This window comes from Xiphophorus maculatus, chromosome 7 (genome assembly GCF_002775205.1).
Source record: "Xiphophorus maculatus strain JP 163 A chromosome 7, X_maculatus-5.0-male, whole genome shotgun sequence".
Lineage (NCBI taxonomy): Eukaryota > Metazoa > Chordata > Actinopteri > Cyprinodontiformes > Poeciliidae > Xiphophorus > Xiphophorus maculatus.
Window position 1 is genome coordinate 24,667,271 of NC_036449.1, and position 17,997 is coordinate 24,685,267.

General features: G+C 35.7%; 1 protein-coding gene across 5 annotated transcripts in view; it reads left to right on the forward strand.

Annotated features, from left to right (window-relative positions):
- LOC102234947 (partitioning defective 3 homolog B) overlaps positions 1–17,141 on the forward strand; it is a 211,369-nt gene extending 194,228 nt beyond the window's left edge. For all 5 annotated transcript variants that reach the window (XM_023337170.1, XM_014469594.2, XM_023337171.1 and 2 more), the window contains 3 exons: positions 13,963–14,178; positions 15,106–15,250; positions 15,354–17,141. In XM_023337170.1, the coding sequence (XP_023192938.1) occupies positions 13,963–14,178; positions 15,106–15,220 (331 nt within the window). In that variant the 3' untranslated portion in view covers positions 15,221–15,250; positions 15,354–17,141. The remainder of the gene's footprint in view (positions 1–13,962; positions 14,179–15,105; positions 15,251–15,353) is intronic.
- The last annotated feature ends 856 nt before the right edge of the window (positions 17,142–17,997 follow it).

Here is a 17,997-nt window from a genome sequence, read left to right on the forward strand (position 1 = left end):
ACAGCAATATGCAAATGAGAGATACATGAAAAAATACATGAAAACCTAATAAAGTTTTTAAAATGTACTCTATAACTGCAGATCATGTTTAGAGTCTATCATTTTTGTAACAAGTTGGGCATTAGATCATTTCTCATGTATTTGTTGCTTTTGTATTTAGAATTGTTCATGTTTTTCTTTTATTGTAGAACTTGAGTGTTGCGTTAGTAGCTAAAAAGCCATTTAAAATGTTGCTTTATTTCCTTTGTCTACAACAGTAAAATAATTCCAGGGTTATTCTTGTTTCGCTCCCTCTCAGGAGCTACTTCTTTAAAAAAAAAAGAGAGGGTAAAATAAAGCTATATTAAATGATATTCAATTAGATCTATACAAACTTGTGAAATAATAGTTACAAACTCTTTTTTTTCCCCTGTGTTCTTTGGTTACTGTCAACCTTGATCAAAGTGTACTATGAGTACATGGCCACAAGTTCTTCAGAGTCATTTCATTTGGGACTGAAAGCAGATTAAACATTTGCATAGCTCTAAACCCAGATGTTTCCCCTGTTCTTGTAGTCTTTTCTTTCCGCTCTGTTCAATTGCAGAGGTTAAAGTCAGGATCAGTTGACAACTATATAGCACAGCTCTGGACAGCTTCCCTACCACCATCCTCCATTTTTTCTGGTATTGACCCCATCATGTTCTTGATGTTCTCGTGTTCACTCAGTATTGTTTTAAAGCATTTTGGTTAGAGCTTTGATCTGATCATAGTCTCTAAAATGTTGGGTTACAACCCATAATGTGTTGCAGGACCAGCAGGTGTGCATGACTAGTGGGTATGATATGCTAGGACCCTGGGGTGAGGGAGGAAACACGTTTTTAAGGGTCCCAGGTGGAAAGTGTTTAACGGCATTTTAGTGGATTTGGAGCTGGACTGATGTTACGTGATACTTTGCTCATGGATAATGAAGGTTGACATAGTTGGAAAATTGGCACAGCAAATATCCATTGTGGTGAAGTAAGTCTACAGATAACAGTATTTGGCAATAAAAGCATAAAATATTAAATCACCCTTTTTGTGAAAGTCAGAGATTGTTATTTCTTTATCATTTCGTCAGTATAGAAAGTAGTTTGATTCTTTTACAGAAGTTTATTAACGTGTGAATATGAGCACACTCTAGTGCTCACACTCCTGTTTATTTTGTGTCGATAGAAATAGGCTGCACCTCAGACATTTCAACAGTTGCAGCTGCAAAATGCTAACATCTGGCAACAGTTTAATGACCATCTGTTGTTTCAGAGCTGCAGAAGAAATGTCCTTGTTTCAAAGCTATATTGTATAGTTAGATAATTAAATGTGTTTGAGCATGCAGATAACATTTTATGCATTACAATCATAACTTCAGGACATACCTATATCAGAAGCAAAAAAAAAAGTCTTCAACACCTCCAAAAGTTTGTAGTTAATAAAATGCATGAAGTACTTTTACGACTCTGCAGCAGTCGGCTTTTAAACACAAAATAAAGCAGTTGGAGTAGAAATGAAGCTTGTTAAGTGTCTCTTATAGATTCATTTTTAAAACTCCAATTACACTTTTGTTACATTGTGAAAAGTAACATGCTGCAATGGCTAAATATATGACTAATACATTTCAGTAAATTATACTATGTGTCCCGATGAGGTTTGTTTGTTAATTTAAAATTAGTTTGTGACAATAATCAATAAGCAGGTATTACACGTCTTTTTTGGCCCACATTTCTGTATTTAAAATAATTTTTATTTGGTCTTATTATAGTCTTATCTCAGATGTTGAGTTTTCATTAGCAGTAAGCAGAAAATTATCGTAATTAGTAGAAATAGAGATTTGTGTAAATTATTGTGTTTCATTCAATATATTGGGTTACTGAAATAAAATCTATAATTTATCGAACTTGACTATATTAATAAATATACCTCTGTGAATATAGAGGTATTTCTCTGTGTATACAGTAGCATAGTAAGTATTAAAAGCATGTTTTCTCTCAGTACATATTTATATTGGCATAAAATGATGTCAGCTACTCAAGTAATCCAGACATACTAGTATTAGTTCTCAGATTAAGTTATGGGTGGAACATTGGAAAAACACTAAGAAGAGATATTGAACACACTTACAGAAATGTATTAAATACTTTATAGAAAAGTTTTTTTGGGTGGTGACAACTTAAAGACATCTCCTGTATGGGAAACTACAGGAGATGAAGTAGTTTCATTTCCTGTGTACAAGGTGCATACATTGTTCATGTATGTACCTGAACAGTGCATAAATTGGTTCATGTCTTCTAACCTTGAGTTCAGCTGTAAACAATCAAGTGAATGACTTAGTCATTCTAGCCATTTTACTTTTTTTCTTAAACCACCTAAGAGTTTCTTTGACTGTGGGTTTGGAACTGTTGTCTTCCTTGGAAATTGACACTCATTTCATTTTCACATTCTTTCCAAGAATGTCTCAGTACATTTTCTGGTCATGTTTCATTTTATTATATGGAGTCTGCCAGTACCATATACTGTAGTACATTGCACAACATGATGTTCCCATCTGCAAACTTCATTTTTGGTGTGGTGACTTTGGAGTAACATGCAGAACCTTTCTACTATCAAAGATGTTGTATGCCATGAGATCCACAGAGTTCAGGTTTGACCTTGTTTCTCCAGTCTATACTCAGTTTTTTGCTGGTTTATCCAATTTTCTGCAGAAGACTTGAAACAATCTTTGAGATGATTTTTCTTCAGCAGTGGAGACTTGTGCAGTTATTGTGCATAAGAGGCCACTGTTCGAATAATCATTGACTTTCTCTCCTGTCATGAATTTTCTTTTTACATCAGCAGTCAATTTATCCACTTCAAGATTTTCACTCAGTAGATCTTTCAGACATTTTAAATGGCATTGATAAGTAATGTTTTGTATGTAATGTGTAACAGTAAGACTTTCTTTTGTCCATTTTTACCAACCATATCACTCTTTAGCCAGGAGAGAACTGTTTTATCATTTCTACCAGCTGATAACCATTCACTAGAAATGCTTTTTGAATACTCATCTTACTTCTTTCTTGTCTCTTTTAGCACTTTCTTTTCTTTATTGGTACAATACATAATTTCAGTGTTATTAAATGTTTCCCCTATAACTTCATTTCATGACAAATGTGCTTTGATTTCTTTATATGTGTGGATTGCTGGGATTGTTGCCAACATCTGGTGCACATTTTATGTCAACGGCCCTACTAGAAGTATTTAAACTGAGATAAATGTTGATGTGTTCAATATTTTACCTGCAGTATATTTTTCTGGCACCTAATTCTATCCATGTGAATACCATAATCCATAACAGTACTTATCTTTTTATCATCATTTCTTTGGGTTGTAAAATTCTAGTTTCAAGTATGCACCCCGTGCTCTTCATGTTCCAGGTTAAGAGTGTTTTACAGATCAGAATTTAGGCTGCAATTTGTATCCTTTAGTCCCAGACAGACCAAAATGTCCCCAGCCTGCAGCTATTAAGCATAAGGGTCTCAAGATGTGAAATAATGATTGCTGTTTCAATAGGATATGGTGTAATTAGTGTTGTATTTTACTATATCTCAGGAACCCACCAGCTATTCCACTCATAATTGGGAATGTATGGCGTTCGCATAACTGAATGTCAACCCTAATTTGATTCATTGTTGCTTCTATGGATGGTTATGGTTCATTTTTACATGCAATTCGCAGCCTTAGCTGAGCTATACGTGCATTTCAGATAAGTTAATTTTGTTGTATGTTTTTTGGAAACATAAATATTTTTATTGGTACACATCCAAAATGAATGCATGAATTTATTTACAAATTTTAACATGTACTAAAAATCACTACTGAAAGGAAACTGTTGCATGTTGGTTTTTTATCTTCCTATAGGAGTTGATCATAATAATGTGCCCACAGTAAATGTGCAAGCTGCAGCTTCTCTGCTCAGTTTCCAAATGGCATGGCCATATTATGATGGGATACAAAACGCCACTCCAAATCCCCATTGTTCTGCCCTCTCTGTGTTTCCGAGGCAACAGTCTCTTACCATCTGGAAGGCCCTCATCCTTCAGTTCCTCTTATTTCCCTCTAATGGGTTCCTCTCCTGCCTTGATTTTACATTTCTTTTAGGGTGTTTTTTTTTCTTATTTTTTTGTGTTACTGACACCTCATATTTTACCTTTTTGGTGCTCTAATTTGAACTGTCTCTTTTTTTTACTCTCTTTATCATACATTCAAGTTTAACCACTTGCTGTAGTGCACTTCTTTCATTTGCTCTTCCCCCATTTCTTCCCATTCTCTGCACATTTGCATATGCTCAGAACATTTGTTCTCATTTCTCCACAAAGCACAGCTTTAGTTTGAATTATGCATCATCAAACATTCAAAGATGGCATTTCTTGAGACCTGGTGCATAAACACTTATGTACACAGGGGAATGTAATCAAGTTGGTTTCCTTTACCAGTAATTCCTGCATGATATACTACTGAATTAATCCTACCTGACAGAGCTTTATTGACAAAGACAGATAGGAGCCTCTGAACGGAGTTTAGTTTCATTGAAATGTGAACAAGTAAGTACCCAGGCGTCTGCACACATGTGGACTCCTCCAAAGTAGTGCCCATTATTCTCAGCAGATGCTGACCTTCAGCATGCTTGCTCTATGGAGGGCAACACTTTGTGTTTTCCTTTTTCTTCTCTTCTCAATCACTAACCCCCTCTTCTTTGTTACTTTTTGTATTCTCCTTTTTCATTTTCATCCACTTTATCTGTGTCCTTTCATTTCTATCAATTTCAGTAGGTGTTCATATGAGGCTGAATTTCTCTTCGCTTGCAGCCACCATCCTTTTCTCTTCAGTTTTTAGACCTAAACTCCTCTATTCTTTTTGCTCTGTCTTATTCTTTGATTTTTATTTTATTTTACTCAAAGCGTTTTCTGTACTGCTTATCAGCTGTTACTATATTTTTGATATCTTTCATAATATTGTTTGTGTAATATCCACTTAGATCTTTCATGTTTTCTTGGTCAATAAATCAAAGTGGTTGCAGTTAAAATATAATGTTGTTTCTTTGTGGAAATAAGACATACTGGCCTTTGCTTTGCTTTATTTTACTTTAAATGGTAACTATATTATCATTTTTACAACTTTTGATTTTCAGTTGTGTTTAGTCCCATGGCCGAAATTGGGAAATGTTTAAAAAAGCGAGCATGATCCAGCAAAAGTTGCCAAAGTTTGATAATGTTCCAGACAAAACACCTCCTTTCAGGAGAAAAAGCAGTGATTGTTTTTTGTGATGAGGAGGAGGAAATCATGAGAATTTTTTAAAATCATTCACCTGGAACAGACTAGCAAGCTACCCAGAGATTTAAATATGCTGCTTGGTGAGCTTCAGTCTGCCTGTACTGTATCAGTGACAAATGGCCACTTGTGAAAAATATTGTAATTCAAAAAAGTAAAGTTATGTCATCATTAAAGTAGGTATTATGATTTTTGCTTGGATTCAGATTCTGAATCACACAACAAAAGCCTGCTTTATTTGGACATCAGCAGTAATGAATGGAAGCAGCTGAAAGTCTCACATTTCTGCACATAATCTATTTTACCAGTGAGGGCTTTTTGTATGGGTTTCATATGTTTATTAGGTCTAACATATTTGAATGAAAATGTTTCGTAGCAGACTCCTACAGACCTTAATGATATGCAGAAAAGGTGTTTCACCCATTTAAACTGCAAGTGTTAAAGCAGGAGCACATCTGACATATACATCAAACTGACTGCACCACAGTAATGTAGTTGTCAAAGCATTGAATCAACATCTTTTGAGCCAAGTTATCCTACAAATTTAAAATCAACTCATAAAACCATTTGTTGATCATATGGGTGTAGGGCTAAGTAGTTTGGGCCAAGGCATTTAAATAAATTTAGTCTCTCTAGCTCTCTTCTGTTTCATTCTCTTTTCTCGCCCCCACTCAGAATCCTGTGTCCTCATTCCTTTGTCTTTGACTTGTTAGTGATCAACTTTTTGTCTGCAAACTGCTTATTAGTTTCACACACTGAACCAAAACTTAACAGACAATAAAAGAAGAGGTTGAATCTTAATTTTTGAGAAATTCTTTGCAGCTAGATTTAATAGGTCAACTTTTAAGGGTAAATTGTCCAAGTTGTGTCAAATTTCCTAATAACCTATGACTGCGTTTGACTGAAACCTCGTAGTCTCTAGCAAATGATGCTGAACATTTGAATGTTTTATCTTTGTTTTCTAATCCAGGTTGATAAGACCCTAGCTTAGCCTTTAACCTCTTCTTCTAAATGTGAGGTGGGAACCAATGGAGTTTCATGTGACTTCCATGAGGTCAAAAGTTAAGAGAGATTTTAAAACCAGGGGCCAAGAAAACACACACACACTTTCACCAATGGAAACCACATTAGCAGCTGAACCAACAGAATGATAAACAAATACACCCAGACAGTGTATAACCGCTTACTGATAAAAAAAATAAAAAACAGCTTAGAGCCTCATTGGTTTCTGGGGTGTCACTCCTAATGATTTGGCTCTGATCTGTCACAGTAGTCTACATTTCTCTTCCTCCTCACAGTTATAAATTTTCTAGATGCCATTAAGAAGAACCCTGATGTTCTGACTCTGCAGTTAGAGCTCCACATGTGTTTTCTTTCATTTGTACACATTGGCTTGAAAGAGCTTGAAAAAGGAAGAAGACTCCTGACTTTGGATTTAATCTCAGAATTTTGACTTTAAAAAAATCATAATAATAATCTAACTTTAATTGGTCAAGTAAATCTGACATGCTCCTCCAGAAAGCTTGTTTGTTTCTGCTAGGTGCCCATCTGCATTAAAGTCTGAATTCTCAGGGGGGGAAAGTCATAATTCTGAGATTAAAGAAAATGTAATATCATCCTTTCACTCTAATATATATATTTTTTATTTACCTTGTAGCCACTACACTACTTGCAGTATGTGTTATTGGGATTTTAAGTGGTAAAACGACACAGAGTTACATAATTCTGATGTAGAATCACAAATGAATATCTAAAGAGCATGGTGTGAATTTGGGCACAGGAACCTTTTCTCTAATATCACTATATAAAACTATGTCAAAGGTCACCTAATTAGTGAAACACTTTCGGAATAGTTTGAGATTTTTTTATCATTTTATTTTCATGTAAAAAGTTTTTTTTTTTTTTTTACCCCTCCAAGAGGTCTTTTTGTGGGCTTTAGTGTCCCTTATATGATAGTAGGCTGACAGAAAAAGTAATTTTTTACTCCTTCTCCAACATGTACAGACAAGAACTTTGACTTTTGGCAAGGATATCAGGACATTTAATCCATCCATGTAGAAACTCCATGTGTGCGTGCCAATCTGAAGTGCCGTCGTTCATTAAGTTTCCCAGATGTCAAGTGTTTTGTTTCTTTTTTTATTTTGGTGAAAAGTAGAAAAGCAGGTGCTCTGCTACTTTTTACTGTTCAAAAAACTTTTCAGTCTTTTTATACAACTGGTTCTTTCTGGATATTTTAGGCTCTGCTTGTTATTTCTAAAATTTTAATATGTTTTTAACCGAACCTAACAATTATAAGGTGCAAATGTTATGTTTGTAACATAAAATGTCTACAACATTCGCTCCAAGAACATTGTATAAGGCTTTTGTGCTCTGAAAGTTGGCTTCTGTTCCAACTGAAGCACATAAGTAGGACGAATTTGATCTGTCCGCTGGGAGGACAGGCCAAGGGAAGTTACAACATTTCAGAAAAGAAAAGAAAATCAGAGATGATTTTGAAGACCACATATTGAGTAATAGAGACACTTGTTTTTTTGAAATTTTGAAAATGTATGTTATTTAATGCTAATCTGTGCACACCATATTTACTTAGCCCCTGAAGGTCATTAGGAAAAGTAGGGTAAAAAGACTCTGAAAATGTATAGTTATTTATAAAAGTATATACTGATTCTTTTACCTGTGGACAACACAGAGTGTGCAATGAATATTCACAAATTATCAGAATAATAGTAAAAAAGAAAAACTGGATTTGGTTAGTATTTGGTTGCAAATTAAAGTTTACTTGCTGAATTTGATTTATTTTGTTTTGATTTTTCTTTTCAGAAGTGTCGACTACACTTAGAAAAATAACCAAATTAGCCACAAACTTTAAGCATTAAAACTTAGTCAAAATAAAAGTGCACCATATATATGGATCTGTCTGCTATGAGAAACTGCAGTCTGGTATTACAGCGAGGCAAATATTCTTTTACCTTACAAAAGCTAATTAGCCAAAAGATTTCCATTCTTTGTCTATGGAGTAAAATGCACTTAGAAATAGATTGGATGGTCTTGCTCAACATTTAAACATATAGAAACAATCAATTTTACTCTGGAAATCTTACATTTTTTTTACCAACAAATAGGATTGTAATTATAATGTTACTTCAACCCCCTCATTGTTTTCCTATCAGGTTTTATTGCTTTGCATTTTGGACTTTCCATCTCTCTGATTAAAGTTTTATAATTAAGTATCGCATTAGGACAATGAAACATAGTTAAAGTTAGTTTAGCTTCAATAACTTTAGATTGCTGCACCTTCATTATCATTATACATAATGAATTATCATGACATAATTGTTGTGATTAATCTGTTTTATTACCATATCCCTCAAATTGTTGTGACTCTGTCTGGCAGAAAATCTGACAACATAATACAACACGGGTTTTATTTTGTGTTCTGTACAGACTAATAAAGAAATAACCTAATTACACCCACAACAGTTATTTACTTTTCTTTCTCTTGTCTCCACTCTCTGAATAAATCATTACTTCATCTTTTTGTTTTCTCATTAAACAACCTTCTCTCTCTTATTTGTAAAATGTTTACTTTATGTTGAATTGATGGTTTGTGTTCTTACTTTTGTTGATGCGCTCTTGGAGTAATTTTGCTTGACCCGGCCACTCCTGGTAGGGTTGCATGTTTTCTCCATTTGTGGATAATGGCTCTCATTGTTGCTGACTGGAATCCCAAACACTTACAAATGACTTTGTAACTTTTTAAATGCTGCTTTTTTTTTTGTTGATTTTTTTTTAGACCTGGATATACTGCAACACTTTCTTTGTTGTAACCTACTTCATCTTGTTCTGCTTATGTGATTTATTGATTCTACAATTCTGACAGTAAAGAGGGCTGGGTGTAGTGAATTTGAACCAAGAAAATCAGTTAAATAACAGTTATTTTTCTATTAAACCGCTATTTTTTCTGATTTTGAAAAGAGTTTGATCTGAAAAATTGAATTGTGACCAAACTAAAAGCATTAGGAAGTAAATACTTTTTTAATAGCCCTGTAATGGCGTTACATTGTGTGGGTGAGCTTGTGTGTTTTTCAGTTGTGTAGCAGCTGTGTGCAGGGCTCCAAAAGTGTGTCTATGTGTTTGTGAGGGAGAGGGGCAGGTGCACTGAACATAGCGAGTCGTTGTTTCCTCTGAAATCCATCAAAAATCTTCCTAATACCATGGAATTAGAGCAGCTCACATTACTCTCAATTACTGTCAGACCTAAAGAGAAATTCCCCCCAATTATCCTCTCGAATATCTGACCTGATTTATGAGAGCAGTATCTGTGTAATAATGGCAGTGAGGAAGTCATCCTTAAACAGGTATTACATAGTTAAATTTCACTTCAAACTGAGTCATCAATGTCTTTTCTGTTCTGTTTGGACTGTTTTCAATTTGCCGATTTTTTTTTTTTCTTTTTCTTTTTTGGTTTGATGACTCTCTCAATTACGTTAAACTACTTGTTGCATATGCCAGAAAGCTGTTCTCACTCATTACATCTGTTTCCCTCGTTCGGTCTTCCTCTCTACGTCTTTCCCAAACGCATACACATATGCACGCATGAACACCAACAGGCTAACAGCCTCCTCATTGGGTCTAAACTCCCCTCCAGCTGTGCTCCAATTTGCCTCCTCCAGACTGTAGGGGGTTTGAGAGGGGGACGATTAGCAACTCGTCCTGAACGGAAACTCTGTGAGAATGCGTGTTTGTTTTTGTGAAAAGGTTTTTCTAAGTCTCTGCGTCTGCGTAAGTGTTTTTTCCTTCTTCGATACTCGTCTTTATCTGTGTATGTATGTGTGTGTGTGCGTGCATGTGAGTACTGGGTTCCATCCACATTACTTCGTAATCCCCAGCTGCTGTGCAGTGCTGACTGGGTTCCTGGAGGAGGAATTCCAAACTTGCCACCGGATTTACAGTGGATTCTCTGAAGATTACCACTGGATTTCTTTAACATTTCATGCCACGCTGGGGTTTCAATGGTTGTTTTCATTTTCATGCTGACAAATGTTTTATGAAATTAATCATTTATTCTTCCAGTCTGGAAAAAAAACCCTGCTGTTTCCATAAGAAGGAGAGGAGATGCTTAGAGCCTGAGTCAAATCAAACAGTTTTAACCAATCAGTGTTTTTATTTCTGTTTTTCTGGGTAACATCAACAACAGGAAATTTATGATTGAATATGTCAACTACAAATCCATTTCAAATTAAGTTATTAGTAAAAAATTTACATGTGACATTTGTTACAAGCTAGGAAATCCAGAAATTAACCCAAGAAATCTAAAAATCATAAATAAAACAGGGAAAGGGCAAGTGAATATGCTTATAGAAAGTTTTTGTCATTCTTAATAAAATGAAATTGTCTGGAACTGATAACTCTAATGTTTCTTGGGTAAAAAAAGTCATATGCATTGCTCAGGTTTTATTTTGTGATATTGACATTATTTTTGATCATTTATTAATCTGTCATTTAACTATGTGAATATGGCCAAGGCCATCTGCTGAAAAACACCACCACAGACATCATGATGGTACCACTTCATAGCTCTCCTTCATATTGTGTTTTTGAAAGTCTTGTTCAGTTTCTCCTTTAAACATGGTGTGTGCAAAGGCATTCAACGAACCAAACTTTGGTCTCATCTCAATAGATTGTATTCTTCAAGCATGCCCAAATGTTCTACACAATTCTTGAACATGCTTTTATTTCTTCTCTAGTAGAGTCGTGTGTTGTGATCTACCAGTTTGTGGTGAAACAAAACACTTCACACATCAAAGCTATTTAAATGTTAACTCTGCATGAGCATTTACAAATCAGGAAACACAGCTATTTAAAGAAGAAAAACATAATTATTTTAAGGTATGCTTTATAATTAGCTTATACCTTCCATGTTGTACAAGGCAGATTCAATAAAATGAAGATACTCTGTAACAAACTGGACTGAATAAAGAAGCAGTTGTCCCAATTTTCTTAATCGTGTTTTAATCATCATCACACATTGGGAAAAAACTTATTGGCAGTTTCTTAAAAAGCTGTCAACTTACAAAAAATCTAACTAATTGTTATTCGCATCCAGAAATATTTACATCTCATACAATTGGGATTATAGACTGATTAAATTTATACAAGATCTATTTGAATTGATTTTTTTCCTTACTTCCCCTAATCTACTCCCTCTTTATCACTCTCTTCCCTGCCCTCTTCACCACCTCATCACATCTACACTGCTCTTATCTCTGCTTAAATGACATTATCATGTCTAGAAGAAAAAATGCTAAATGACAGTCTGCCTGACCAACATAAGCACAGGCATATATGCCTCTGATAGACTTGCCAGCATAAGACATCTAAAAGAAAATTACGACAGAGAACTAAACGGACACATTTGAAGACGGCAAAACTGACTGTCACAAGTTGGGGTACTTTCCAGCTAAAGAGTAGACAAAATGGCTGCAGATTGTGAGAGGAGTGAAATTTGAGACGTCCAGCTGATACGCTGACCCGGAGTGAGTTCCAATAAGTAGAGCAGAATAAGCCAGATACCAGATGACAGGTGACGAATAGGCGGACAGATGAATTGACTTAGCAGCAGAAATGTAAGGTGTGTGTGCGTGTGTGTGTGCTCATGGACACATAAGTATGCTAACAGTGGATGTGGAGCCAGGAGGGGCAGAAGAAGACATCCGAAACATGAAGGGCATGCAGTTAGACACTTTCTCCAGCTGACCACCCAGATTGGCTCACGCAGGCATCAGCATGGAGACCACCAGCAACTATTTATGTATAAATCTGTTTTGTTTAGTCTCCTTCATGATCAGATTAACAATATATCTCCAGGCAACAGCCAGTAGATCATTTCTGTGTTTGGTTAGAAGTTCCCACTTCATAAAAAAGCCATTCTATAAAGAATTGCAATTTCTAGTCCTAGGAATTCTGAATCAATTCAAAACGCTCAAAAATTGATTTAAAAAATGTGTTCATGTTGTACATCTTACAAGGAAATGTAATTACCCATAGCTCAAGTTAATTCTGGAAATTTATGATTGTAATCTAACTCAAAGTTACAATTTTGCCAAAGCAAATTTAGTTCTTCTCTAATTTATTCAGAAATACAAGCGCACACGCAAGGCAATTTAAAGTGAGAGGTAAACGAGACAGATGAGTAGATCCAGAAAGAATGAGGCAAATGGCGTTAAGTGAGAGAGACAGAAAGATGGGGGATAAAACCTAATACCTCATAATGTTTGCTATGTGCTGAGCACATGTTTGTGTACTTGCTTTCCACAGGGCACAAGACATTAATATCTATTAACAAGTCCAGACTGGTTTACCACAGCTACGTGTGTGAAGGGGTGTCTTTGCGTGCGTTAACTGAGCCCTATCCCACTTAAAACTGTCACATGTCACTTATATTCTGTTGCTATGTGATCTTTGGCTGCAACAGGCTCTTGGCTTGTCAGGGTGCCTGCCGCTTGCCTCCCCAGTCCGCAGCAGACCACTTCCAGCAGCTTTTCATGAATATTTCAGCCTTACAGTCAGCAGATTGGCAACAGGAGAACTATTACCATTTGCTGGTTGTTTCTTGATAAAAATTTGTGGAAAGGTACATCATGAAAGAAACAAAAGCAGAAAATGCGGCGTTCATGGTGCCAGCAGTAGGTTGATTATTTGTGTTATTGCCGGTGATTTTTCAGGCTGAGCAGGGGGTTCAAGTTGGTGGAGTCATGTAGGTCAATCCTGTTTATTTCTCTGATTGGCTTTCATAACCTTGTCATTTTTGCAGATTTCACTCAGGTAGGAGTAAATCTAAGTTAATTAACACAGCTCACTTACTTTGAACCATGTTTATATAACTTTCATCTTCTGTAAAACTGTTTGAAGTTTGTATAACTAAGTTATACACTGTATAAGAGCCTATAGATTAGGAAAAACAGAAGAATTAAACTAGAAAATATCGTGGGTGAGTGGGTGGGTGGGTGGATGCATGGATGGATATCAGTACTTCAAGAGTCACCACATAAAGATGTATATAGGGTAATTTCCATATTTGTTTCAACCTAACCAAATCTGTGCTAAAAAGAAAAAAGACTGAACTGTTGCTTAACAGAGAGGCATGCTTGGAAATACTGTTTTGTGTGCAATGAATGCATGAGTTGTGCTTTTTGAATTGAACTAACTCCAGCAAGACCTAGGCAGGAACACTGTAATTGAGGTTTTAATCAAACATAAACAAAAAAACCTAGAGAACAAGTGGATAAAACAGTACACAAGGTTACAGTTGAACAGCCCAGCTGAATGTATCTGGATAAGTTTTGGCAAAACTTAGAGGTATTTGGGAATATTAGGTGAGACCTATGTGTAAATCAGGGAGATGGCAAGACCTGAAAGGAAATTGCTGAATAAAAAGACTGGGAAAATAGACAAACACTGGAGTGGCTAGGATTACAAGACCATATGTGACAAAATTCTCAGGAACAGATGACCAAAATAAACAGGAATGAAGATCCAAAAGGAGAAATAATAACTAATACTAAAACTTGAAACAGTAGAAAGACTAAAATCTCTAAGCAAAGTACCCAAATAATCAGAAAATCATCAACTCTCTTTTTATAGACGAGGGCCAATGGATCCTGCTGACTACCCAATGCAGTCGTGGTCGGGTCATTACCCCGGACCTCCACAAGCCCAGTCAGGGTACCCCCAGTCACCAACTTACTCTAACATCAACTCCCAGTCTGCTCCGTCATTCTCCAACTTCCTGCCTGGCCAGCCTTATCAACAGCCAAGAGACCCTCGAGGGATTGAACCTGGTTACTACCCTCACCCCAGGTTAGATCTTACAGACATAGAGTGACAACATACACTTAGGTCCTCAAGTTGCTTTGTTGGTCACAGTTTCAACTCTTTTAGCTTTTTAATTTTTGCTCTCACTGTAAAAATGACCAAATTTGGACAAGTTGTCTTGTAACCATTTGAATTGGTATGATCAACACAGATCTTCTTTATTTTAAGAACATGTTGTCTTGTCTTTCCCATTTTCAGAGGTGGAATACAATGAACCCACACCTGTTCGCAAATTTGCCTACTTGTGGATTTGTTTTGTAGAACGCAATTCCAAATAGCTTCACCTTTTGGAATTTTTTTCATAAAGTTTTTGTTTTGTAAAAAATTCATAATAAAATGCAACTTGGAAAGCTCCAATACCTAGGAACAATGCTACTTGACTTGCTGTGAGCTTTAGTAGGCAATGCAGCCAATCCAGTTGTGCCTTTTATGGTCTTTGGTGTTGATTGGCTGAACCCCCAAGAGTGGAGGTGAGAAAGACTTTAGAAATCAGTTTTGTCAAGATTGTTTCATTGTGTGTATTAATACATATTAAGGTGCATTTAGTGTTTGAACATTTAAAATAGGCAGTTATTAGAGTTTCAGAGGAGGTCTCAATTAATACTGGGGGTCCATTCTACCATTATAATTCATGACTTTTTGTTTTCTTGTTAAACCAAAGAGAAAAAAATAATGGATAACTAGAAGTTCTTCAACACTGATCAACTTAACATATAAAGCTTACATTAAAAAATGGTTTGTTTACATTCATTTTAAATGCATCGTTAGCAGTGACAACAACTCTGGAACTTGTAATTTTTTATATAAGTTTTTTTCCTGACTGAGTAAAAGCAGAGTGAGCAGCATTGTACATTTCTTTATTTTGACAGTTGGATCTTTCTTTGCATAATTTCCATGATTTCCTGCTCTCAGTTCCCAGCAGAGAGGACCTTTGCGGCAGGACGTGCCGCCATCTCCCACTCCTCCACTGCGGGCACCACGGTATGACACTATGGCACGTGGAACTGTGGGTGGGGGGTACAGGTAGGAGATCATACATGGACGATGACAAGTCCAGGTAATTTTTGCAGTATTTTTTTCCCTTTTATAAATCACTTCAGTACTAATTAATATAACAATGACTCTGATCTTGTTTAATTTGAGTTTTTAATTGGTTTCAGGCACCAAATGGAACCTAGCACTGACCAGTATGGTTATACTGGGGATGTAGAAGGAGCGCAACGCCAAACCAACTCCAAACAGAGGATTGCTTTCACCACAAGGTCCACAGACTGAAACGTGCAAAACCTACCAAACATTTTGCACCTTTTTCTACTATTAATACCTTGATGAAAACCAGCAAATGTCTGTGGTGGGGCTGCTTGGTATTTTAAATTGCTTCAAAAAGATTGCATGTTAAATGATTACTTTATACTTCGTACATATTAAAATGTAAAGGTCTAAGTCAATCAAAGATATAAAAGTAACAAGATCAGTTTAAATCTCTACTGGTCCTGATGGTTCCTGTGCTTCTCCAAAGTAACTCAAATGACAGATTAGTGAAAACAAAAACAGTACAATGAATCTTGTATACGATGATTAACACAGAATAGACTCTTCAGTGTTATTAGATCTGTGCATAAAACCACTTCTGTTCTTTTGAATGTGACTGGAAGTATTTGATTCACTGTGATGAGGATATACTGTACGTACATTATGGAAAATGGAAGAAAATGGTTCAAAAAATTGTTGATACATCAATGAAAATCACTTTAAAGCTTTATCCCATTAATAATTGCTATTAATTTTGAAAATCTAAATAAATCCGCGCATTACATACAGCCATGGCAAAAACTAAGTGCATCCCTCCATACAATAATTTATAGGAACACCTCAGTAGTTATTTTTTGTGTGACCACTTCAGTCTCTTTTCTTGTGGCGGAGACGTCTGGTCTTCTGTGCAAGATTATTTTTAATACATGTATTAATGTCCCATCCATCTATTATCCAATATGCTTATGCCTAGTGGGGTCACTTATCGCCAGCAATCAACAGGCCAGAGGTAAGGTACACCCTGGACAGGGTCCATCGCAGCGCTCTTTAAGGGTCCCTTCACAGCATTTAGATTAGATTGAGGTCTGGACTTTGACTGGGCCATAATGGCATTTTGAATTCCTTACTTTTTGAGCCATTCTCTTGTAGTTATACTCCAGTGCTTGGGACCTAATTGTGCAATGTGACACATTAATATTGCCAATTTGTACTCGCATTTTACTGTATGCAAAGACCAATATTTGAGAAGCTGTGTTGTCCAACCATATGCAACTTTGCAAACTTAAGTCAAGCTGCCAATTACTTTTATGGAACAGAAACGGTGCCTTTGGAAACCATTACAGACATCCATACTTTTTCAATCTTTTGTAATATTACATTAAGTATCCCAATTTGTGGATTTTTGCAATTCTTTTGCAGCATTGTAGGGCCTTACATGAGTTTAATTTGTTGGAATGTCCACTACGGGGAAGACTGGCAGCTGCCTTAAATATTTTTACACTTGTAAATAACCTAAGTGTAGAATGATGAACTTTTTAAAATTTAGGCTTAGAGCCCTTTCCAGATTGATTCAGTTTCTTCAATAAATGTCTTTTCACATTGGCATTGCCTTAACTGTCAAAGCATTAATTTTTCTGATGATCAAGTAATCAAGTGTATTTGATCATTAGTGATAATTTCTACTAAATCCTCTTAAAGTGTACTTAGTTTTTCATATGGCTATATTGACAGTCAAGGAAAGCCGAAAGCATCTTCAAAAAAATTGTTTTTGTGTGTGGGCGCTGCCAGAGTGTTAAATGTTTTTTTTTTTTTGCCATTGAGCCATTTCCTTAACTCGACGTTCAATTTTTTAATTCCTTTTGATTTTCTTTATGACTCCTGAAGTTACATCACAGTAAAGAGCTGTATGAAATCTGTCCCTGTGTAATGATATGCTTTTAATAACATTGCACTTTTTCATTTTTAATAATGATATTTCTGTCAGTCAACTTGAGTTTAATTACTTTTCTAGCACAGATTTAGATAAGATCCAACTTTATGACTCCAGCTCAGTGGTAAACTTAGTAATATTTCACATCAGATAAAAATATTAATAATCAGCTAAATCTCAAATTTGACATTTGCATCAACCTCTGATGATATTAGCTGATCTGGACCTTCACTAACTTTATTTAAACCAACTCTTACTTGAATGTATGATGGACTCTGATGTTTTTACTATCAGTATCTCTTGTCTTGCATGTACAGTCTGGTGGTAAAACTGCAGGACAAACTGCTTTAGTTTCATTTCACACCTGCTTCCAAATATCTGCATTCAGCAACTGCATTAAGATCAAGCCAACCCTGTTTGTAGGGTTTTTTTACGGAGCTGATGCAGAGCTATTACCTCTCTTAGTTACACTGACCTGTTGATTTACTGAGAGTTAGTCAAGAGAAACATTTTTGTTTCACACTACTCGACTCAGCAGTATTAACTGCAATTGATACTAAATGTTTTTATATATGTTGGATTATGTTTTAGACTGAGGATTAAATCTCAATACAGTGAATGTTCTGAGAAGGTTACTATAAATCTTGAAAAATAATGAATTTTTTCATCCAAATATAGATTTAATTAATTTTTTTGGATACATGTTTGTCAGACGTATAAGGTTTAGAGTAAGAGAGAAAGATAGAAAGAAAGTGTGAAAGAAGGAAAGGAAGAGGTAAAGGGATTTTTGGAAACTAATGAGTAAAAACTGAAAAGTGAGAAATAGAAGTGATGTTAGAAAG